The following is a 19,775-nucleotide window of genomic DNA, read 5'->3' on the forward strand; positions in this document are numbered from 1 at the left end:
TTAACTACGGCTTCTATTGAAAGAAATTAAAAGTATAAAAATGAACAAAGCATCAATCCTTTTTCCTAATAAAATACTTTGTCTTCTTTATTATATACTCTCTTCGTCTAATTTTATGCACCATATTATATTTGTTTAGTCCTTCCCAAAAAGAATGTCATCTTATTGTAATTAAAAATAATTTAACTTTTAAATTTTTTTTTACCATTAATGAAATGATTTATAGTCACATAAATATCGAAGTTATAAGTTGTGAAAAATGACGATATTGAAATAGATGTGTGAGCATATTAAAAGTAATAAGGAATGAATTGAATAGACAAGAAAGAATGAAATTTCAAGTTGTGTATTGAATGAACATATATGGGTACCATGCACTCTATGCATTTTGTTTCTTTATATAGAAAGTGGTGGTTAGATCGATATTGTTGTATGGGGTGGAATGCTCATCAGTTAAGAATTTTGATGTTTAGAAGTTGTAGGTTGTAGAAATGAGGATGTTGAGACAGATGTGAAGGCATATTAAGAGCGGTAAGACTAAGAATGAGGATATACAAGCAAAGGTGAAAGTGTCATGACCCAACTTACCGAGCCGTGCAGGCACCTAATCTAACACCTAGATAGGAAAACTATTCCCACCCAATTCAAAAAGGGCAATGCGGAATAAACAAAACACAATATTTCACCATTTTTATCAATAAAGAAAAGATTTCAACTTGGACACTCTTGTACAAGCTCATTAAAACTTCTTTTAAAAATACCAAGAAATTTCCCCAATAAACTACTCTAAACAGGTACAAAAGCTCTTAAGAGTACAATTTATAAAGAAATAAGACACAACTTCCACCATAAAGAGAGATGAGTAGAATCTATTGGAGATCATCATTGTCTTAACCTATGAAACATCATTGATCCTGCAATCACACTATACCAATTGACATAGAAAGAATAGTGTTGGTACAAATAACACGTACTGATAGGCATCATCAATCTATCCGAATCCACCACATAATATCATGCAAATAATCTGAAAAAACACGAAACCTTAAAAATACAATTAGGACCCCAATCTATTCAGTCACCACTCTATCTCAAGTCATCCCACCTCCTTTCACTATCAACTCTACCATCTAGGCCATCACACCCTTATTTCATGTCATAACCTAACCTTTCTATCACATAGAAATTTCCCAAAATACAAGACTGATGTTAACTCCGTGAACCAGTCTACTATTCTACCTCACACTTTCTTGCCAACACCCTGACCTTGACCACTCTAATACACCATTGACCAAACTCTTATCAACCACCTTGACTCAAATTCACCCTTATCAATTATGTCCCAGACTACCCAGAACGACAACAGTGCAAGCTATTGAACAATCCAACCCCTTGCCAATATCCTGACTTAACAATACTCTAGTTATATGTCATGACACAATCCACCTATTCTAACACCTATATAGCAGAATCTTTAGCATTCAATTTTAAACGGGTCATGCAGAGTAAGTAAAAAGACATGATTAACCTTTATAAATCATAAGAAACTGTCTCAAGATTAAGCTTTTCAAATAAACTTTGAGGAATATAATAAAATCCTTTTGAAAATACCAATACAACCCTCCCACGGAATTAGTCTAAACAGGTATAAAAACTTCTAAGAATAACTGGCACAGAGAAAATAGTCACAACTTTCTCTATAAGAGAGAGGAATCAAAGCTATTGGAGATCACTATTGTCTTCACCTAAGAAACATCACTAATTCTGCAACCAGACTATGTCAAGTGACGTAAAAAAATCGTATTAGTACAAATAAACACGTACTGATAGGCATCATCAGTCGATCCGAACCCACCATATAATACCATGCAAATAATCAAGAAACGAGAAATATTAGCATACATCTTGGAACCCTTATCCTTCAATCACCTCACCTACCACCACAAATGATACCTTGAGAACCATATGTTCTGCCTCAATCCCCCCGTATAATAGATCATAACTTAACCCTTATATCACACTAAGGGTTCCCCAAACACCCAACCACTACTAACTCTGATAATTAATCCACTATTCCACTTCGAGCTCTCACGCCAACCTTTTGGCCCTCAGCTATTTCGATAAGATGTATTATAGGCTATTTTTTAGCATTTAGGGGTTATTGAACATGAATTATGCAATTATTTAAATTTTTGATAGTTTTAGCCCATGAATTTTTAGAGGTATGACTTTTGATCAATTTTTTTGTAAAATATTTACAAGACTCTCCGTAATGATCTGATGTAATATCAGCATGATCTACTCCACTTTATTAACATTTAGGGGTCACTCAACAAAAAATAGATAATTTTCTCATTTTTTTCGTGTGCGACTCCATAATTCTTTGGTGGTATGACTTTTGGTTAATTTTTTTGCAAAATCTTTGCAGGTCCTTCCTTAATGACCTGGAAAAAATAGTACATGTAGCATCGACAAGATCCACGCCACTTTCTTGCATTTAGGGCCACTTAATAGTAATTATGCGATTTTCTCAATTTTTCATGTATTAGCCGATGAATTTTTTTGATTGTATGGCTTACAGTCATTTTCTTTCAAAACCTTTAGAGGACCCTCCATATTAACCTAGTGAAATAGTATGTTGGCCTCGGCATGATCCTCATCAACAAGAATTAGCCGATTTTCTCAATATTCGTGTGTGTTAGCCAATTATTTTTTTGTTGGTATGAATTTCAGTCAGATTTTTATCAAAACCTTTGCAGGATCCTCTATAATGACCTAAAAAACATCACGTGTAGCATCGTCATGCTACATGTCATTTTCATAGCAGTTAGGAGCCACTCAACAGAAATTAGGCGAAAAAAGAGTTTACAGCTGCATTAACTGCATGTCGAGCGAGAGCGTCTTGTCGGCCCGAGAAAAAGGAAAAATTGACTTTTTGAAGTCAATGAAAAAAAATGATTCATCAAAGAAAAAAATCAGAAACAACAATCACATTTCAGATAACTACTCTCCCGGCAAGAAGAACTTTTTTCTCAACTTTTCATGTGTGTTAGCCCATGAACTTTTTGGTGATATGAATTTCGGTCAATTTTTTTGCAAAATTTTTATAGAACCCTCCGTAATGACCTAGGTAATAGTACGTGTAGCCTCGGCCTAATCCACATAATTTTCTTAGCATTCAGGGGATATTCAATAAGAATTAGGCAATTTTTTTAATTTTTGTGTATTTTAGCCTATGAAATAATTTAGTGGTAAGGCTTTCGATCAATTTGTTTGTAAAATCTTTACAAAACCATCTGTAATGAACTGGAGAATAGTAAGTGTAGCCTTGACATGATCCACGCGAACGTCTTAACATTTAGGAGGCCACTCAATAGGAATTAGGCGATTTTCACAATTTCTTATATGTGTTAGTCCATGATTTATTTTGATGATATGACTTTCGGTCAATGTTTTTGCAAAACCTTTATATGTACCATATGACATATCCTACACATGATCAACGTCACTTTCTTAGCATTTAGGTCCACTCAACAATAATTAGATAATTTTCTCAGTTTTTCGTGTGTGTTAGCCATATATTTTTGATAATATGACCGTCGGTCAATTTTTTCGCAAAATCTTTACAAGTCTCTCCATAATGACTTGGGAGAACAATACGTGTAACCTCGACATGATCCACGCCACCTTCTTAGAATTTAGGGGTCACTCAGTAAGAATTTAATGATTTTTTCAGTTTTTTAATGTGTGTTAGCCCACAATTTTTTTTGGTGGTATGGTTTTCGCCAAATTATTTTTGCAAAACTTTTACAGGATCATCCGTAATGACCTAGGTGAACAGTACGTGTAGCATTAGCATGATCTAAATCAGTGTTAGCATTTAAGGAACACTCAATAAAAATTAGGCTATTTTTCTCATTTTTTTCGTATGTTAACCTATGAATTTTTTGGTGTATTACATTTGATCAATTTTTTTTGCAAAACCTTTACAATACCCTCCATAATGATATAGGGTAAAAGTATGTGTAACCTCGGCATGATCCACGCTATTTTGTTAGCATTTAGAGGCAAATCAACAGAAATTAAGTGATTTTCTCAGTTTTTCGTGTATTAGCCTATGAATTTTTTGGCAGTTTGTCTTTCGAATAATTTTTTTGCAAAACCTTTATAGAACCCTATGTAATGAATTAGGAGAATAGTATGTGTAACCTCGACATGATCCACGCCACTTTCTTAGCATTTAGGGGCCGCTCAATAAGAGTTAGACAATTTTCTCAATTTTTCGTATATAACACCTATGAAATTTTTGGTGGAATGATTTTCAGTGATTTTTTTTACAAAAATATTTAAAAACCCTCAGTAATAACTTGGAGGAATATTTTATGTAGCCTCAACATGATTTACGTCAGCTTCTTACCATTTAGGACCACTCAACATAAATAAGGCAATTTTCTCAATTTTTCATGTGTATTAGATCATGAATTTTTTGGTCATATGACTTTTGATCATTTTTTTTCAAAACCTATACAAAGCCCTCCGTTATTACTTGGGATAACAGTACATGTAGCCTCGACATGATACACGCCACTTTCTTAGCATTTAGTGGTTTTTTCAATTTTTTGTGTGTTAGCCCATTAAGTTTTTGGTGCAATGAGTTTAGATCAATTTTATTGTAAAACCTTTATAGGATTCTCTGTAATGACATAGGGAAATAATACATGTAATCTCGACATGATCCACACCACTTTCTTATTATATAGGCGTCACTCAACTGAATTAGATTATTTTGTCAATTTCTCGTGTGTTAGTCCAAATTTTTGGTGGTATGACTTTCGGTCTTTTTTTTTGCAAAACCTATTGGACCCTCTGTAATGACTTGAGAGAACAGTACGTGTAGCCTCGACATGATCCATTCACTTTCTTAGTATTTAGGGGCCACCTAGCAAAAATTAAATAATTTTCTCATTTTTCGTATGTGTTAGCCTATCAATCTTTAGGTGGTATGACTTTCAGTCATCTTTTTTTTGCAAAATCTTTATAGTATCTACTGTAATGACTTGGTGGAACAATACATGTAGCATCGGTATGATCCACACCACTTTCTTAGCATTTAGGGACTAATCAATATAAATTAAGCAATTTTTTAAGTTTATCGTTTGTGTCCGCAATGAATTTTTTGGTGGTATCATTTTTGGTCATTGTTGACACCCAATTTTGACCATCCACAACGCAAATTAGCTATCGAGTTTCTTTGAATTCGAATATTTTGAAACAATTAGCTTTTATAAAAAAAAATATATTTTCATATTATTCTTAACTATTTTTATCTTTTTATAAATTTTAGTATAATATACATATTTCTATATAACTATATATTTGATTAATATTTATGTGGTTATTCAAAAATTACCTTAAAAGATTTTATTTTTACTAAATACAATGTTAGTTAGGTTAGTTTAATTATAGTTTGCATTTTTGAAAATTTTAGTTTTTTTTCTAAAAAAAAAAAAAAAAAAAACTCCCACATCGAAAATACATGGAAAATTTGGGGTTTTTGGAGCCTATATAAAGGCTCATATTTTCATTAAGAAGGAGAAGAAGGAGGAGGTTTTTTAACCACCCCAAAGTTAGAAATTTTCTTAACTTGGCTAGGATTTTGGACTTTTGTCCCCAGCCTAAAAGTTGTGAAAATTTCTAGTTTTCAATCTATATTTTCTTTACGGAAAATAGGAGATTGAAGTTGAAATTTAGGCTAAGAACCCACGAAGGTTCGAGTCTAAACTTTTTTTTTAAAAAAATCTTTTTCTTTGTTTTTTGTAGATTGGAGGTCCATCAAGCTATTGGGTGGTGGTGAAATTGTCTTCCGCTCATCGTTTTCAATCTTGGCCCGGAAAGAGGTAAAATATTTTTTCAGTTTTATTTTACTTAATTATTTCACGTTTTATATTTAGTTGATTCATAGTCTTATTTTTTTTAGTTAGTATGTATATAAGAATAATTAGAATTAACGATATAAATTTGTTATAGTTAGCATGTGTTAGGATTAATTAGCTAGCATGTGTTAGAGTTAATTAGCTAGAATATGTTAGGATTATTTCATTAAAGCACTTAGTTTTGTTCATTATTTTTCCAAGTAGTTTGATATTATTATTATTACTATTATTATTATTATTGTTTGTTCTTATTATTATTGTTGTTATTATTATTGTTGTTCTTATTATTATTGTTGTTATTATTATTGTTGTTCTTATTATTGTTGTTGTTTTTATTATTGTTGTTGTTGATTACTATTATTATTAATATTATTATTATTATTGTTTGTTCTTATTATTATTGTTGTTGTTATTATTATTGTTGTTCTTATTATTGTTGTTTTTATTATTGTTGTTGTTGATTACTATTATTATTATTATTATTATTATTATTATTATTATTATTATTATTATTGTTCTTATTATTGTTGTTGTTGTTGTGTTCTTCTTATTGTTGTTGTTGTTGTTGTTGTTATTATTATTATTATTATTATTATTATTATTATTATTATTATTATTATTATTTTTGTTGTTGTTGTTGTTGTTATTTTTATTGTTGTTGTTCTTGTTATTATTATTGTTGTTCTTGTTATTATCATTGTTGTTGTTCTTGTTATTATTATTGTTATTCTTATTATTATTATCGTTGTTCTTATTATTAGTATTATTATTATTATTATTATTATTATTGTTGTTGTTGTTGTTGTTGTTGTTGTTGTTGTTGTTCTTATTATTATTATTATTATTGTTCTTATTATTATTATTATTATTGTTGTTGTTGTTGTTGTTCTTATTATTATTATTGTTGTTCTTATTATTATTATTGTTGTTATTATTATTGTTGTTCATGTATTATTTATTGTATTTATATTGATTCGGATTGTAATAATTTAGTTACTTATGTTAGTTATACTTTCCTAGATATTAATTTTAATTTATTTTAACCTAATTAGATTCCCCTAAAGATAAACCAATTCATGTTAAGTTTACTCTTTAAATGATTTTCTACCTTTACTTATTTATTTGATAAACTTTTACTTTTTTTATATATACATCTATATTATTTTCAATGTTTAAGTTTAATCTTTTTTTTTTTCTAAAAAAATAATTCTAAAGTCTTCATTTTATTTTAAATTAATATTTTCAAAAGTTAGTCAAATAATTTTCAAATCGTCGGATAACCGCGCGTTAGCGGCCACTTTGAATGCTTAACACCTTCTCAAAGTGGAAATAAGAACCTCGTACCTTTTTCTCTGAATTTTTAAGACTTAAATCTGTTAGGGTCTTTTAAATTAAGTTTTCTTAATTTCTTTAAAAAATTAAGTGGCGACTCCTTTTTTCTAAAAATTGATTTTTTCTCTAAAAAGTTGAAATTAATTTTAAATCGTCTTTTTTCGATATAACAGAAATGGCGACTCCACTGGGGAATAATTAGGTTCTAACCATTAGATTTGATTGCTTATTTGACTAACTATTTGGGTTTGTAATAATTAGTAATTCTTGTTTTCCTTAATTGTGCAATTATGTGTTTAATTTATATATTAAATTGTTATTTGCATTTCATAGCATTTTTCCTATTTAATGTATAGTATATTAAAGAACGATTTTGCGGTACCGCAGTCGGGCTTTTATACTTAACCCTTTTCGGAACGATCGACAATTTATTGATACGTCATGCGTTCAATGGTTGTCGTAAGTTCCAGCCTGAGTTGTCCGCTTGGGTTACCAGTATTGCAAAAGTCACTCTTAGTCAACCTAGCGTAGAGCCAAAGACAAATCCCTAATTTAGTACATTAGCCTAAGACGACCCAATACCCAAGGCGTATTGGGCCCATTAGAAAGACCACCTTGAGTTCAAAATGGCCCTCGGCCTAAATGGACAATCATACCTATATGTTTAAATTTGAAGGTTTTATACGCGGTTTGGCAAACCATTGTCCCTCGGGGCTGGGAGTTTTTTTTTTGTAGCTTAGTCTAGTCAAAGAAGGACCTTCAGTAAATGACACTTCATCCAAAAGGCGTTGGCGTTCGGAGATGTCAAAAAATCAAGAAAGAAGGATTTTCCACGAAGGCTTAGTTAGGATTGTACCCCTGCGTGGGACTAATTATTTATATCCCTTTTTTCCATTTATGTATCCCCATTCATATTATTCATAATATTTGTATAAATATAAGTTTTGGGGCAATGGAATGCTTCAAATGACGTAATACATCCTTCAAATCGTTAGGCCTACCTTTGGCACAAAAAGGTCACATATCTGTTTAGGATGCGCAATAATTGTTTGTGTGATATATGCTATAACTGTTTTGTGAATATGTTGCTTTATTTGGAGACATGCTAGTCCACTCTTTTAGATTTTTTTTAGAGCCTCATAGGCATAAATATCGAGTCACTATCGATAGTGTGTCCAAATATTCAATGAGTCTTTAATTTCCTAACAAAATTCGAACTTTACACTCAAATCATAAACTTTGCTTTCTCATCTCCACAAAAAAAAAATCAAGTGGTCGAACTACGTAGGACCTGAATTCTCCTTTGTGAGATACGTAGGCAGTCTTTCAAGGCTCGGTCCCTGTTTTTAAAATTTTCAGTTTTCCTCATTCTTTCAAAGAAATTGAGAACTTTTTCTGCATCTAAGAAAAACAAGGGTACAAAAGTTGAAACGCAAAAAAATCTGTGATTCACAAGTCAACTTTTCTCACACATTTATCATAAAATTAATTTTTGTCCGTTTACTCTTTCTTCACCCATACCATATCAAAAACAAGATGAAAATAAGGAATAACAAAAGTGAGAAAGTCATGGTAGAATAGTACGGAAAGAAAAAAGCATTAACTACTATAAATAAATAAGATAATCAAAGTACATCGGCCCCACACCTATAAACAATAATATAATGCAGAAATCAAATGGCAATAAACAATGAGGAGAACTACAACTACTATGGTGTAAGGATAAGTCACCTAGACTTTTATCCTAATCTGAGTCCTCCACAAAAGAAATTATAGTGTGCTAATGCGCTTACTAATAGGGAAGAATAACGAGACTATGTACTAGCCTTCTACATTAATGTGGGTCCTCCACACCCTTCTATCTAAGGTCATGTCCTCGGTAAGCTGTAAGTGCGTCATGTCTTGTCTAATCACCTCTCCCCAATATTTTTTTGGCCTACCCCTACCTCTTCTGAAACCATCCATGGCCAACCTCACACACCTCCTCACTGGGCATCTGTGTCTCTCCTCTTCACATGCCCAAACCAATTCAGTTGCATTTCCCGCGTCTTGTCTTCCACTGAGGACACTCCTACCTTGTTTCGAATAGCCTCATTTCTAATCCTGTCGCTCCTGGTATTCCCACACATCCATCTCAATATTCTCATCTCAGCTACTTTTATATTTTGAATGTGAGAGACCTTAACTGGTCAACACTCTGCCCCATATAACATAGTCGGTCTAACCACCACTTTGTAGAACTTGCCCTTAAATTGTGATGGCACCTTCTTGTCACATAGCACACTGGAAGCGAGCCTCCATTTTATCCACCCTGCCCCAATACGATGTGTGACATCATCGTCAATCTCCCCGCTGCCTTGCATGATAGACCCAAGGTATTTGAAACTACTTTTCTTTTGGATGGCTTGGTCACCAAGCCTAACTTCCGCTCTAACCTCCTGAGGTGTCTCACTGAACTTGCACTCTAATTACTCTGTCTTGGTCCTACTCAGCTTAAACCCTTTAGACTCCAAGGTATGTCTCCAATCCTTCAGCTTAGCGTTAATTCCGCTACGAGTCTCATTGATCAGGACTATGTCGTCTGCAAAAAACGTACACCATGGCACCTCACCTTGAATTTGTCGCGTCAATCCATCCATCACTAAGGCAAATAAAAACGGACTAAGGGCAGATCCTTGATGCAACCCCATCACAACTGGAAAGTGCTCTGAGTCCCCTCCTACTGTCCTTACCCTGTTTTTGGCACCCTTATACATATACTTGATCACCCTACTGTACGCCACAGGTATACCTTTAGCCTCCAAACATCTCCATAGTATCACTCATGGAACTTTATCGTAAGCCTTTTCTAGATCGATAAATACCATATGCAAGTCCCTCTTTCTCTCCCTATACTGCTCCACCAGTCTCCTCATAAGATGAGTGACTTCTGTAGTTGAGCGTCCCGGCATAAATCCAAACTGGTTCTCTGAAATAGGCACGTCTCTCCTAACCCTCATCTCCACCACTCTTTCCCACACTTTCATAGTATGGCTTAGAAGCTTGATACCTCTATAGTTGTTGCATCTCTGTATATCCCCCTTGTTTTTGTATAGAGGGATCATTATGATCGACCTCCATTCTTCGAGCATTATTTATGTCCTAAAGATGATATTAAATAATCTAGTCAGCCACTCCAAACCTACCGAGCTCGCGCTCTTCCAAAATTCCCAAGGAATCTCGTCAGGTCCGGTCGCTCTTCCCCAACGCATCCTACGCACAACACCCTTAACCTCTTCGACCAAAATACTCATGCAACACCCAAAATTGTGAAGCCTCCTTGTATGTTCCAAATCTTCCCACACAATCTCTCTGTCCCCTTCTTCGTTCAAGAGTTTATGGAAGTATGACTGTCATCTCTGTTTAATGAGGTTCTCTTCTACCAATGTTTTTCCATGCTCATCCCTAATGCACTTCACTTGATCCACATCGCGTGCCCTTCTCTCCCGCACCCTGGCTAGATTGAACAATTTTCTATCCCCGTCTTTCTCTTCTAGTTCAGCATAAAGGCGTTCAAAAGCTATCGTGTTTGCCGTCGAAACCGCCGACTTCTCCTCCTTCCTCTCTATCTTATAAAGTTCCCTATTCATCCACTTCTCCACCTCATCCTTTCTTTCTATTAGCTTCGCATACGCTATATTCTTTACTTTCACCTTTCCTTGCATTTCTCCATTCCACCACCAGTCCCCTCGATGACGGCCACGGCTACCTGTCGAGACTCCCAACACTTTCCTTGCTATAACCCTAATACAACTAGCCATCCTATCCCACATAATGTTCGCATCCCCACTACTATCACATGCCCCTCTATCCTTCAATTTCTCTTCCATCTCCAAGGCACTAGCCGTGGTCAAACTCCCCCATCTGATCCTAGGTCGGTCATCCCTGACCCTCTTCTTCCTCATCATCTTGATCCCTAAATCCATCACCAAGAGCTTATATCGGGTCGTAAGATTGTCGATCGGAATGACCTTACAGTCTTTGCATAGTCCTTTATCATCCTTCCTAAGGAGTAAAAAATCTATCTGATTCTTAGCCACCGCACTCCGAAAGGTTATCAAGTGGTCCTCCTTTTTTGGGAAACTCGAATTGGCTATCACCAACTCAAAAGCTCTTGCGAAATCCAAAAGTGAGACTCCTCCTCCATTTCTGTCCCCGAAGCCAAAGCCTTCATGCACATCATCATACCCTCCAGAAATAGACCTGATGTGCATATCGAAATCCCCTCCCTCGAAAAGCTTCTTAGTAGGCGATATGTCTCCCACTAAATCGTCAAAATTCTCCCAAAAGCGCCTCTTATCCTCCTTGCTTAAGCCCGCTTGCGGCGCATAAGCACTAATAATATTCAATGTGATCCCTTCAACGACCACCTTAATCGACATCATCCTATTAGTGACTCTCCTAACCTCCACCACCTGATCCCTTAAATTACTGTCTACTAAAATGCCTACCACATTTCTATACTTCGATCTTCCAGAGAATCAAAGCTTATACCCGTCTACCTCCTTAGCTTTAGAACCTGCCCATTTGGTCTCTTGTACACAAGCTATATTAATCTTCCTCTTCTTTAGAATCTTAACTAGCTCTATTGATTTTCCTTCTTTAATTTTTCATCTTTAATTCATTTTGGCTCAAAATTGCTTCATTTTTACATCAGATTAATCCTACAAATAACATACACAATTTAGCATAATCCATAAAATTTATGCTCAAGAAGGACAAATAAAAATACTAAATATGATATAAATAATGACTAAAAATATGTATTTTTGGCCTCACATCAGCCACTCAACAAGAATTAAACAATTTTCTCCATTTTTTTGTGTGTCAGCCAATGAATTTTTTGGTGGTATGATTTTCGATCAATTTTTTTACAAAATATTACAAAATCCAGCGTAATGACTTGGAGGAACAATACATATAGTATCAATGTGATTTTAGTCAGTTTCTTACCATTTAAGACCACTCAACATAAATAAGGCGATTTTTTCACTTTTTCATGTATAGCCTATGAATTTTTTGGTCATATGGCTCTTGGTCAATTTTTTTGCAAAATCTTTACAAGACCCTCCATAATGAACTGGGAGAGCAGTACGTGTATCCTCGTTTTGATCCATGCAATTCTCTTAGCATTTAGTTGTCACTCAACAGGAATTAGATAATTTTCTTAATTTATTATGTGTGTTAGCCCACAAATTTTTTGATGGTATGACTTTCGGACATTTTTTTTCAAAATCTTTTTAGGATCCTCCGTAATGACCTGAGAAAACAGTACGTGTAGTCTCAGCATGATCCATGCCACTTTCTTAGTATTTAGGGGCCACTCTACAGGAATGAAACAATTTTTTAGTTTTTCGTGTGTGTTAGCCCATATGAATTTTTTGGTAGTATGACTTTCGATCAATTTTTTTCCAAAACCTTATAAGATCACATGGGGAAGAATAGTGTAGCCTCGGGATGATCCACGCCACTCTTTTAGTATTTAGGGACCACTCAACAGGAATTAGGTGATTTTCTCAATTTCTCGTGTGTATTAGACGATGAATTTTTTGGTGGTATGGCTTTTGATTAATTTCTTTGCAAAACATTTACAGGGCCCTCCGTAATAACTTGGTAGAACAGTACATGTAGTCTAAACATGATCCATGCCACTTTTTTTAGTATTTAGGGGCCAATCAATAAGAATTAAACGATCTTCCCAATTTTATCGTATGTTAGTTCATGTATTTGTTTGGTGGTTTGACTTTCGATAGGGGTGGCAATTTCAGCCCATATGAATAAAAGGAGTCTATTTAATTCATATTTACTTAAATGGATCACTCATTATTTTCTAAATAGATAAATATGGGCTAATCTATTTTGAAAGCTCATACAAATATGACAAAATGGATAAAATATGGGAATCTACATAGATTCATAGATCACTCATTTATAATAAAAATCCTTAGTATTTATTTATGTATTCATTTAAAAAAAAAAGAAGCAAAGAGTGGACCCTTTCAACTAGATAAATGTCAAACTTCTTAATATTAGAAGGAGATGTGATAAGGCCAATTTTATTAATTTTTTGTAAGGTAACTACTTTTGTTATTAAGGAAGAATCATTGTATAGTCTAAGCTCTTCCTTGAAAATTGTTATTTATGTTAACAATCTTTAGCAAAGGTGTGTGTCACCCTCCTTTTATAATCCTCTTCTAAAGATTATAGAGTAGATGACTTGGACAACAATTGTGGTCTTATGTGTAATCAAACACATGGGTATTACTGACTTTCTAGATAGTACAACATGTTAGGTGACCAAGATATGACAGGAGCAGGACATAGAGATGGAATCTATTTCTCCATTAATGTCATGTATTCATGCATATTTTTAATTAGTGACATGTGCTCATGTATATTAAATGTAAAATATATGAGCACATGGTTGGAAATTTTTCTTTGATTTTGTCTCACTAAATGAAAAAGAAAAAGAAAAAGATATGGAAAATTTTGTTCTTGTATTTTCTTTAACCTATGCTTCATCCAAGTGTTCAATTTAAAAATACATTCATCAATCTTCTATTTCTTAAAAGGTTACATTGCATCTCTCTTCACACTATTGTCCATCTTCTCATCTAAATGACTAAATATAATGAATGTTGAAATCCAGGACATATCCAAACTGCAAATAACAAACAACAACATATTCAGTGTAATCGCATAAGTAAGGTCTGCGACGTATAGTGTGTACACAGACAGGTAGAGAGGTTCTTTTCAAATTGCAAACAAGTTTGAGGTAAAGTGGAGTACATATTTATTCATTTAACTTAACAAATCGTATTACAAGAGAATAGACTCCTATATACAACTAAAATTCTTATGAGATCAGAAGGGCCAACAGAGCCCTTCAAACTGAATCTCTAAATCAACATCTCTACAAGTACAAACAAATACAAACACACTCCATCTTCAATGAAAGTATTGAAGAACAATGTGGCTTGTAAAGATTGTTGTGACATGTACACAAAGCAGCTGAAATCTGATAAACATACCTATGATTTCTACAACAATGCCTATACAGAACAGTGATGATCCATATAGCTGACCCCAACTCGCTTGACATTGAAGCATAGTTGATGTTGTTGTTGTGTTGTAATACCAATAAAGAATCTGATATGAGATCTATATCTCGGTGTCCATTTGCATAAATAACTCCCTTCGTGGCCAATTTTCTTCACCGTCTGATGTAAACAAGGCTACGGATATGTCAGCTAGTTTCTTCCGGCTTAACCTAGTCCTCGGAAACTTCGATTGCCTAGGAGCATTTGGCACTTCAACATCATTACACTCACTCCAATTTTCCATATCAGTAGCATTCTTAAAACCAAGAGTCTTTCTTGGTGTACTATATTCAAAATGCCATCTTTTTGCAACCAAAGTCTGTTCATTCACCAAATAAACCATAGAGTTCATCAATACTTAGATCCAATCAAACTTTTTAATCAACTATAATGTAATATCACTTCAATAACAATTAAGTAATGCTTACCGCTTCTCTAATTGGTTTTGATACATGAAACAACCTCTTTAGATCATCGTGATCAACTCCACACAGTATCCTTATCTGCAGAATAGAAAAAATAACACATTTTTTTTCAATAAGCCAGTCCAGTAAATAGTAAATGAATTGGGAATCCATGAATTTAAGTACATTAAGAGGGCAGCCCGGTGCATAAAGCATCACGTGTTAACACAGTCCCCGGAGAAGGCTCGCACCTCAACGGGTATGATTTAGACAATCTACCTAATTAGCTGTTTCCACGGCTAGAACCCGTGACCTATAAATCACACAAGAGACAACTATACCGTCCCTCTTAGGCTCCCATTCAATTCAAGTACAGTAAATTAAAAGAAATTATAACTTTTGTACTAACCAGGATATCTTGAGGTAGGGCTTCTAGAGGGGACTTCACAAAAGTGGAAAATGAATTCTTTCTGCAGAGTTTCTTTGTGGGTGTTGTGGAAATGAAATCAAGATCTCTAATATTAGGCAAACACACTCTTTTCCTCCCAAATGAAGTACTTCTCACAAGCCCAAATCCAACATTTTCACATATCTTCTTTCCCATTGCCATTTTTCTTGAACTTTTTCACAGAAAAAACAACTGCAAGATCTGATTTTCCACCAAATCACAGAACAAAACCAGTCAGTATTATCCAAAATCCAACCCCAAATCAGTAAACTATCAAAAAAAAACCAAACCCCAACTAAGAAAATGGACTAAAAACAGTAAAACCAACAAAATTATATAAAAAAGAATTGTCTTTTCACTTTTCATATGTCTTCTCCATTACCATTTTCTTGAACTTTTCCACAGAAAACCCAACTGCAAGATTTGATTTTTTTTCCCACCAAATCAGACAATTGAAAACAACCCCAAATGAATAAACTATCAAAAAAACAAAACCCAACTTCCCAAATGGACTAAACAGCAAAACCAAGAAACCCCAACAATTTTTTTTTCAGAAAAAAATCAATCTTTGAAATCAAGCTAGTCAATTGAGTCAAATGGGTAAGCAGAAAAGTAATTAAAAAATGGATACATACCTTTGTAATAAATAATTTGAAGGTAACAACAGTAGATTGAAATTGAAGCAATACAAGCTATATCCTTTTTTACAATTTTGTACAAACAGTTGGGGTTGAAGAAATGGGTCAAATTTGTTTATATGTGGGGGGAAAAAAAGACAGTTTTGTCTACTGTTTTTGTTTTTGGAGACTTAATATTTTTTAACTGGTAAAAGATAAGTATGTACTAATTCAGAATTTTATCTATGGCTTAAATATATGAGGTAGAAAAACTAGCCGTTGGAGATGTACACGTGGCGTTATGGGAGATGCGTAAAAGGAAACAAGATGGGTGGTTCAGTTTATTGGTCGGTCCAAGTCTACTTGTCGGTCGGCTTTTACCTAAAACGCGTTCTGTACTCTGTTCTTAGACATATTCAACAATTCAGAGTATAATTTGTTTATTCTATGCAGATTAGGATAGACGGTCAGTTCAAATCTCTTGATTTGTCATTTTTTTACTTAAAGTTGAAAGTCAATTAAAAATATTTTTTTACCCCATAAGATAAAGATATGATTTACGTACATATTATGCTTTTCAGACTCCACTTATGAATTATATTAAATATGTTATTGTGTACATACATATTATGCTCTTTAGATTTCACTTATAAAATTATATTGGACATATGTTAGATTTATGTTACAAAAAGTTTGAAGAGAAATGGATGGTTGAGATTATGACACGTAAGCAAGTGTAGTGATTGGACGGTCTCGATCTTTTGAATATAGTCACATTATTGGTCAATTTTAGATCCTTCCAAGTTGGTGGGTTTTAAAGTTTTAAAAGGTGACGGCTGTTTATTTTTGTTTTTATTGTTGACGGTTGTTTCAATTTTTCAGTCGTGGGGCCAAGGAACATGCCACATGATATTTATTTTTTGTTTATTTAGTGTTAATATCATTTTTAATCCCTATGAATAGGATTATGAATTTAGTCTTATACTATTTAATTTTAATTATTAGAAATATGCATTTTTTATCTCATTTGTTGGTAGTCATTTATATCGATCGATTCGGTTTGATTTTAAAATTTATCGATTTGATTTATCAATTTTTGATTTATAAACATGTAAAATCATTATAGAACTATTAAGATATTGACTTATCGATTATTGATCATTATCGGTTCAGTTATCGATTTAACCGTTAAGATTTAATACCAAAAAACCCATTGAAAATCACTGAAAAACAATGTGACAAACCAAATGAATCATGAAAATGAGTTGATAAATTGTGTCTTGCTCAAAAACAAATGTAAAATAATGTATAATTAATAACCAAAAATTTGAGATATCAAAAAATAAAAGTATGAAAACTAAATTCTAAGTGAACGAATTTATATACCGAATGGTAATAAATATAAATTATTAAATTACTATCGGATTATCGCTTAACCCGTTAAGAAAAAAATTTTAACTGTTAAGAACCGATAACCCGATAACAGAAAAATTAAAATCATTACCAAAATCACTAAATCAATAACTCAGTACCGATAAATCAATTAAAAAAATCGATTCGATTTTGAATATTTTCATATATTTACTATAATTATCAACCGATTCATGCGTTTTGATAAGTTTATATTATTATATTTAACGATAATGTAATTTAAAAATAATATAAAACATAAGGATTAAAATTAAAATATACTACTTCATTTGTCTCAATTTAATGTCTTATTAATTTTTCCTAAAAAAAAAGGAATTTCAATATCCTACCAGACAAGTTTAAAATTATAAAATTTAAGGGTTTTTTTACTAAATTAAAATATATATTTTTTAAAAAAATTATATTCGATCAAATTAAGACACTTAAATTAAAACAAAATAAATTATAATTAATGGACTTAAATGCTATTACCTCTTTTTTGTTGTTGTGCCTGTGAAGGGGTCAAAGTAAGTCAACGGGGTCTACCAATTATTTTTTCCATGTTAAAATAAGTGATTTTTTTATTTTTTAAATTTTATTTCAAGATACGTGATTTACCTAATCAAGAATAATTTATTTATTTATTTTTCAAAATTATCCTTGTTTTAACATATGGAGTTTTACACCACTGAAAAACCACTTCTTTCCTCAAAACATTTAATTAAGAGTTACTCCCTTTAATTTATATTAAGTAAATTATTGAAACGTTTAGTATAGTACAAAATAAGTGAAATTTTAAAGTTCAAGAGAATTATTGAATTATTATTTTTTAAATTTACCCTTTCTTTTAATGATGTTCGTAACTACATTATATTTTTTAAGAGAATAGTTTAACAATAATCAAAAAGATAATAGTGAAAAGTATCATTTTACTATATTTTAAAATAATTTTTTTATGTTAAAGGGTATGTAATATGTTATATCTGAACAATTTATTTAATATGGACTAAAAAAAGGAAAAAAAAAATTATTTTTTGGGAGTGAATAATTTTCTTTAAAAAGCAAGCTAAACACACTAATTATTTGGAAACGAAGAAAATATAATTAAATTGTCAATAACAATGATGGTTGGCTCTTTTTTTAAAAAACAATTCTTGGTTTAAAACTTCTATGACAAGTAGTAACATAGAACACCACTCTAGTTAAAATATGGAAGGAAATAGTTCACAAGACAAACGTGTTTGTATGAAAGGGGGTTAACAATTGTGGTCTGGGGGAACAAACAAAAATCCCAGTTTATTCAGTTTGAATAATGAATATTACCGTAAAAAAATGTGGTGCAATGAATGAAATTGTTCTTTTCTTAATCAGAAGTTTCGAATTTAAGTCGAATATGAAAAAAAATTAAGTAGGAAGTGCTTTCTTCAAATGAGATCCTAAGTGGCGCAAATTCAAATTAATTGTGCTTCAATACTAGTATCAAACACTGAATAAAAAAAAATTAAAAAAACAAATACTCCATTTGGTTCTTAAATAAGTGGGGGGGGGGGGGGGGGAAGTAGTCAACAAATGTATAATATATGTCTTGCGATAGTGATTTCTTTGATGTGGCAACCTTAAACACATATAGATGTCATTCATAGGTCAAATTATTTTGTTGATTGAATTTCAATTAATTGTCTATGATTTTCTAATTTCAATTAATTGTCTATGATTTTCTCTCTTATTTGGGGCTGATACATTTGAGCTGATGGTCTTTCGAAAACAGTTTTTTCATCTTCATGAGGTAGTAGTAAGGCTTGCGTATACTCTACCCTTCCCAAACCCATTTATGGATTTCATTGGATATGTTGTTGTTATCGTCATAGTCCAAGATTTTATTGCATATATTTTAAATAACTTTGTTTAAAGCATAATAATCATATGTCTTTAATGCATTGTATCTCTTAGCTAAATGCTATAAATATTTTTTGCGAATCGATCAAATATGTAACTTAAACTTACACGAGGAAAGAGAACATACACTTTTACATACTTGAAATGATTTTAAAGTTTTGGTTGAATACGTAATATTGGTGAATTGTAGTGGAATAGATTGTGATTATATATATATGATGTATAATAGTACCAACAAAGTCGTTGTAGTATAGTGGTAAGTATTCCCGCCTGTCACGCGGGTGACCCGGGTTCGATCCCCGGCAACGGCGTTATTGTTTTCCCAGTAGAGCGTTTTTCATTTTGGATTTTCTTTCTTCTTTTATTTTTTTTATATGTTTAGTTCAAATGTATATTCGGTTATATTTTCAGTTCAAATATGCCCCTCGTATTATATTAAGATACAAATTTGTCCTTAATTTTGATGAGGGACTCATGATTTTAAATACCCTATTCTTTTATAAACCCACCTATTTAATTCATCCCGGCCTATTTCCTTGGCTTTGAGTTCTTTTTTTCTTTTAGCTAAAAATTAGACTATTTATTTGCTATCTAAT

At 32.6% G+C, this 19,775-nt stretch overlaps 1 protein-coding gene and 1 non-coding gene across 3 annotated transcripts; one reads left to right on the forward strand and one right to left on the reverse strand.

Annotated features, from left to right (window-relative positions):
• Positions 1 to 14,043: 14,043 nt before the first annotated feature.
• LOC129877737 (F-box protein SKIP27-like) lies at positions 14,044 to 16,087 on the reverse strand. 2 transcript variants are annotated; one of them, XM_055953262.1, is made up of 4 exons: positions 15,892 to 16,087; positions 15,218 to 15,457; positions 14,833 to 14,907; positions 14,044 to 14,723 (listed from the first exon to the last, which is right to left on the reverse strand). In XM_055953262.1, exons 2-4 carry the CDS (start codon positions 15,416 to 15,418, stop codon positions 14,466 to 14,468), a joined length of 534 nt encoding a protein of 177 aa, XP_055809237.1. In that variant the 5' UTR covers positions 15,419 to 15,457; positions 15,892 to 16,087; the 3' UTR covers positions 14,044 to 14,465. The 2 variants fall into 2 exon arrangements, with proteins under 2 accessions (XP_055809237.1, XP_055809238.1); XM_055953263.1 differs by lacking the exon at positions 15,892 to 16,087 and adding an exon at positions 15,639 to 15,840.
• Positions 16,088 to 19,418: 3,331 nt separating this feature from the next.
• On the forward strand, positions 19,419 to 19,490 carry TRNAD-GUC (transfer RNA aspartic acid (anticodon GUC)). Its single transcript has one exon. It is a non-coding gene; the product is annotated as a tRNA-Asp (tRNA).
• The last annotated feature ends 285 nt before the right edge of the window (positions 19,491 to 19,775 follow it).

This window comes from Solanum dulcamara, chromosome 12 (assembly GCF_947179165.1).
Source record: "Solanum dulcamara chromosome 12, daSolDulc1.2, whole genome shotgun sequence".
Classification (NCBI taxonomy): domain Eukaryota; kingdom Viridiplantae; phylum Streptophyta; class Magnoliopsida; order Solanales; family Solanaceae; genus Solanum; species Solanum dulcamara.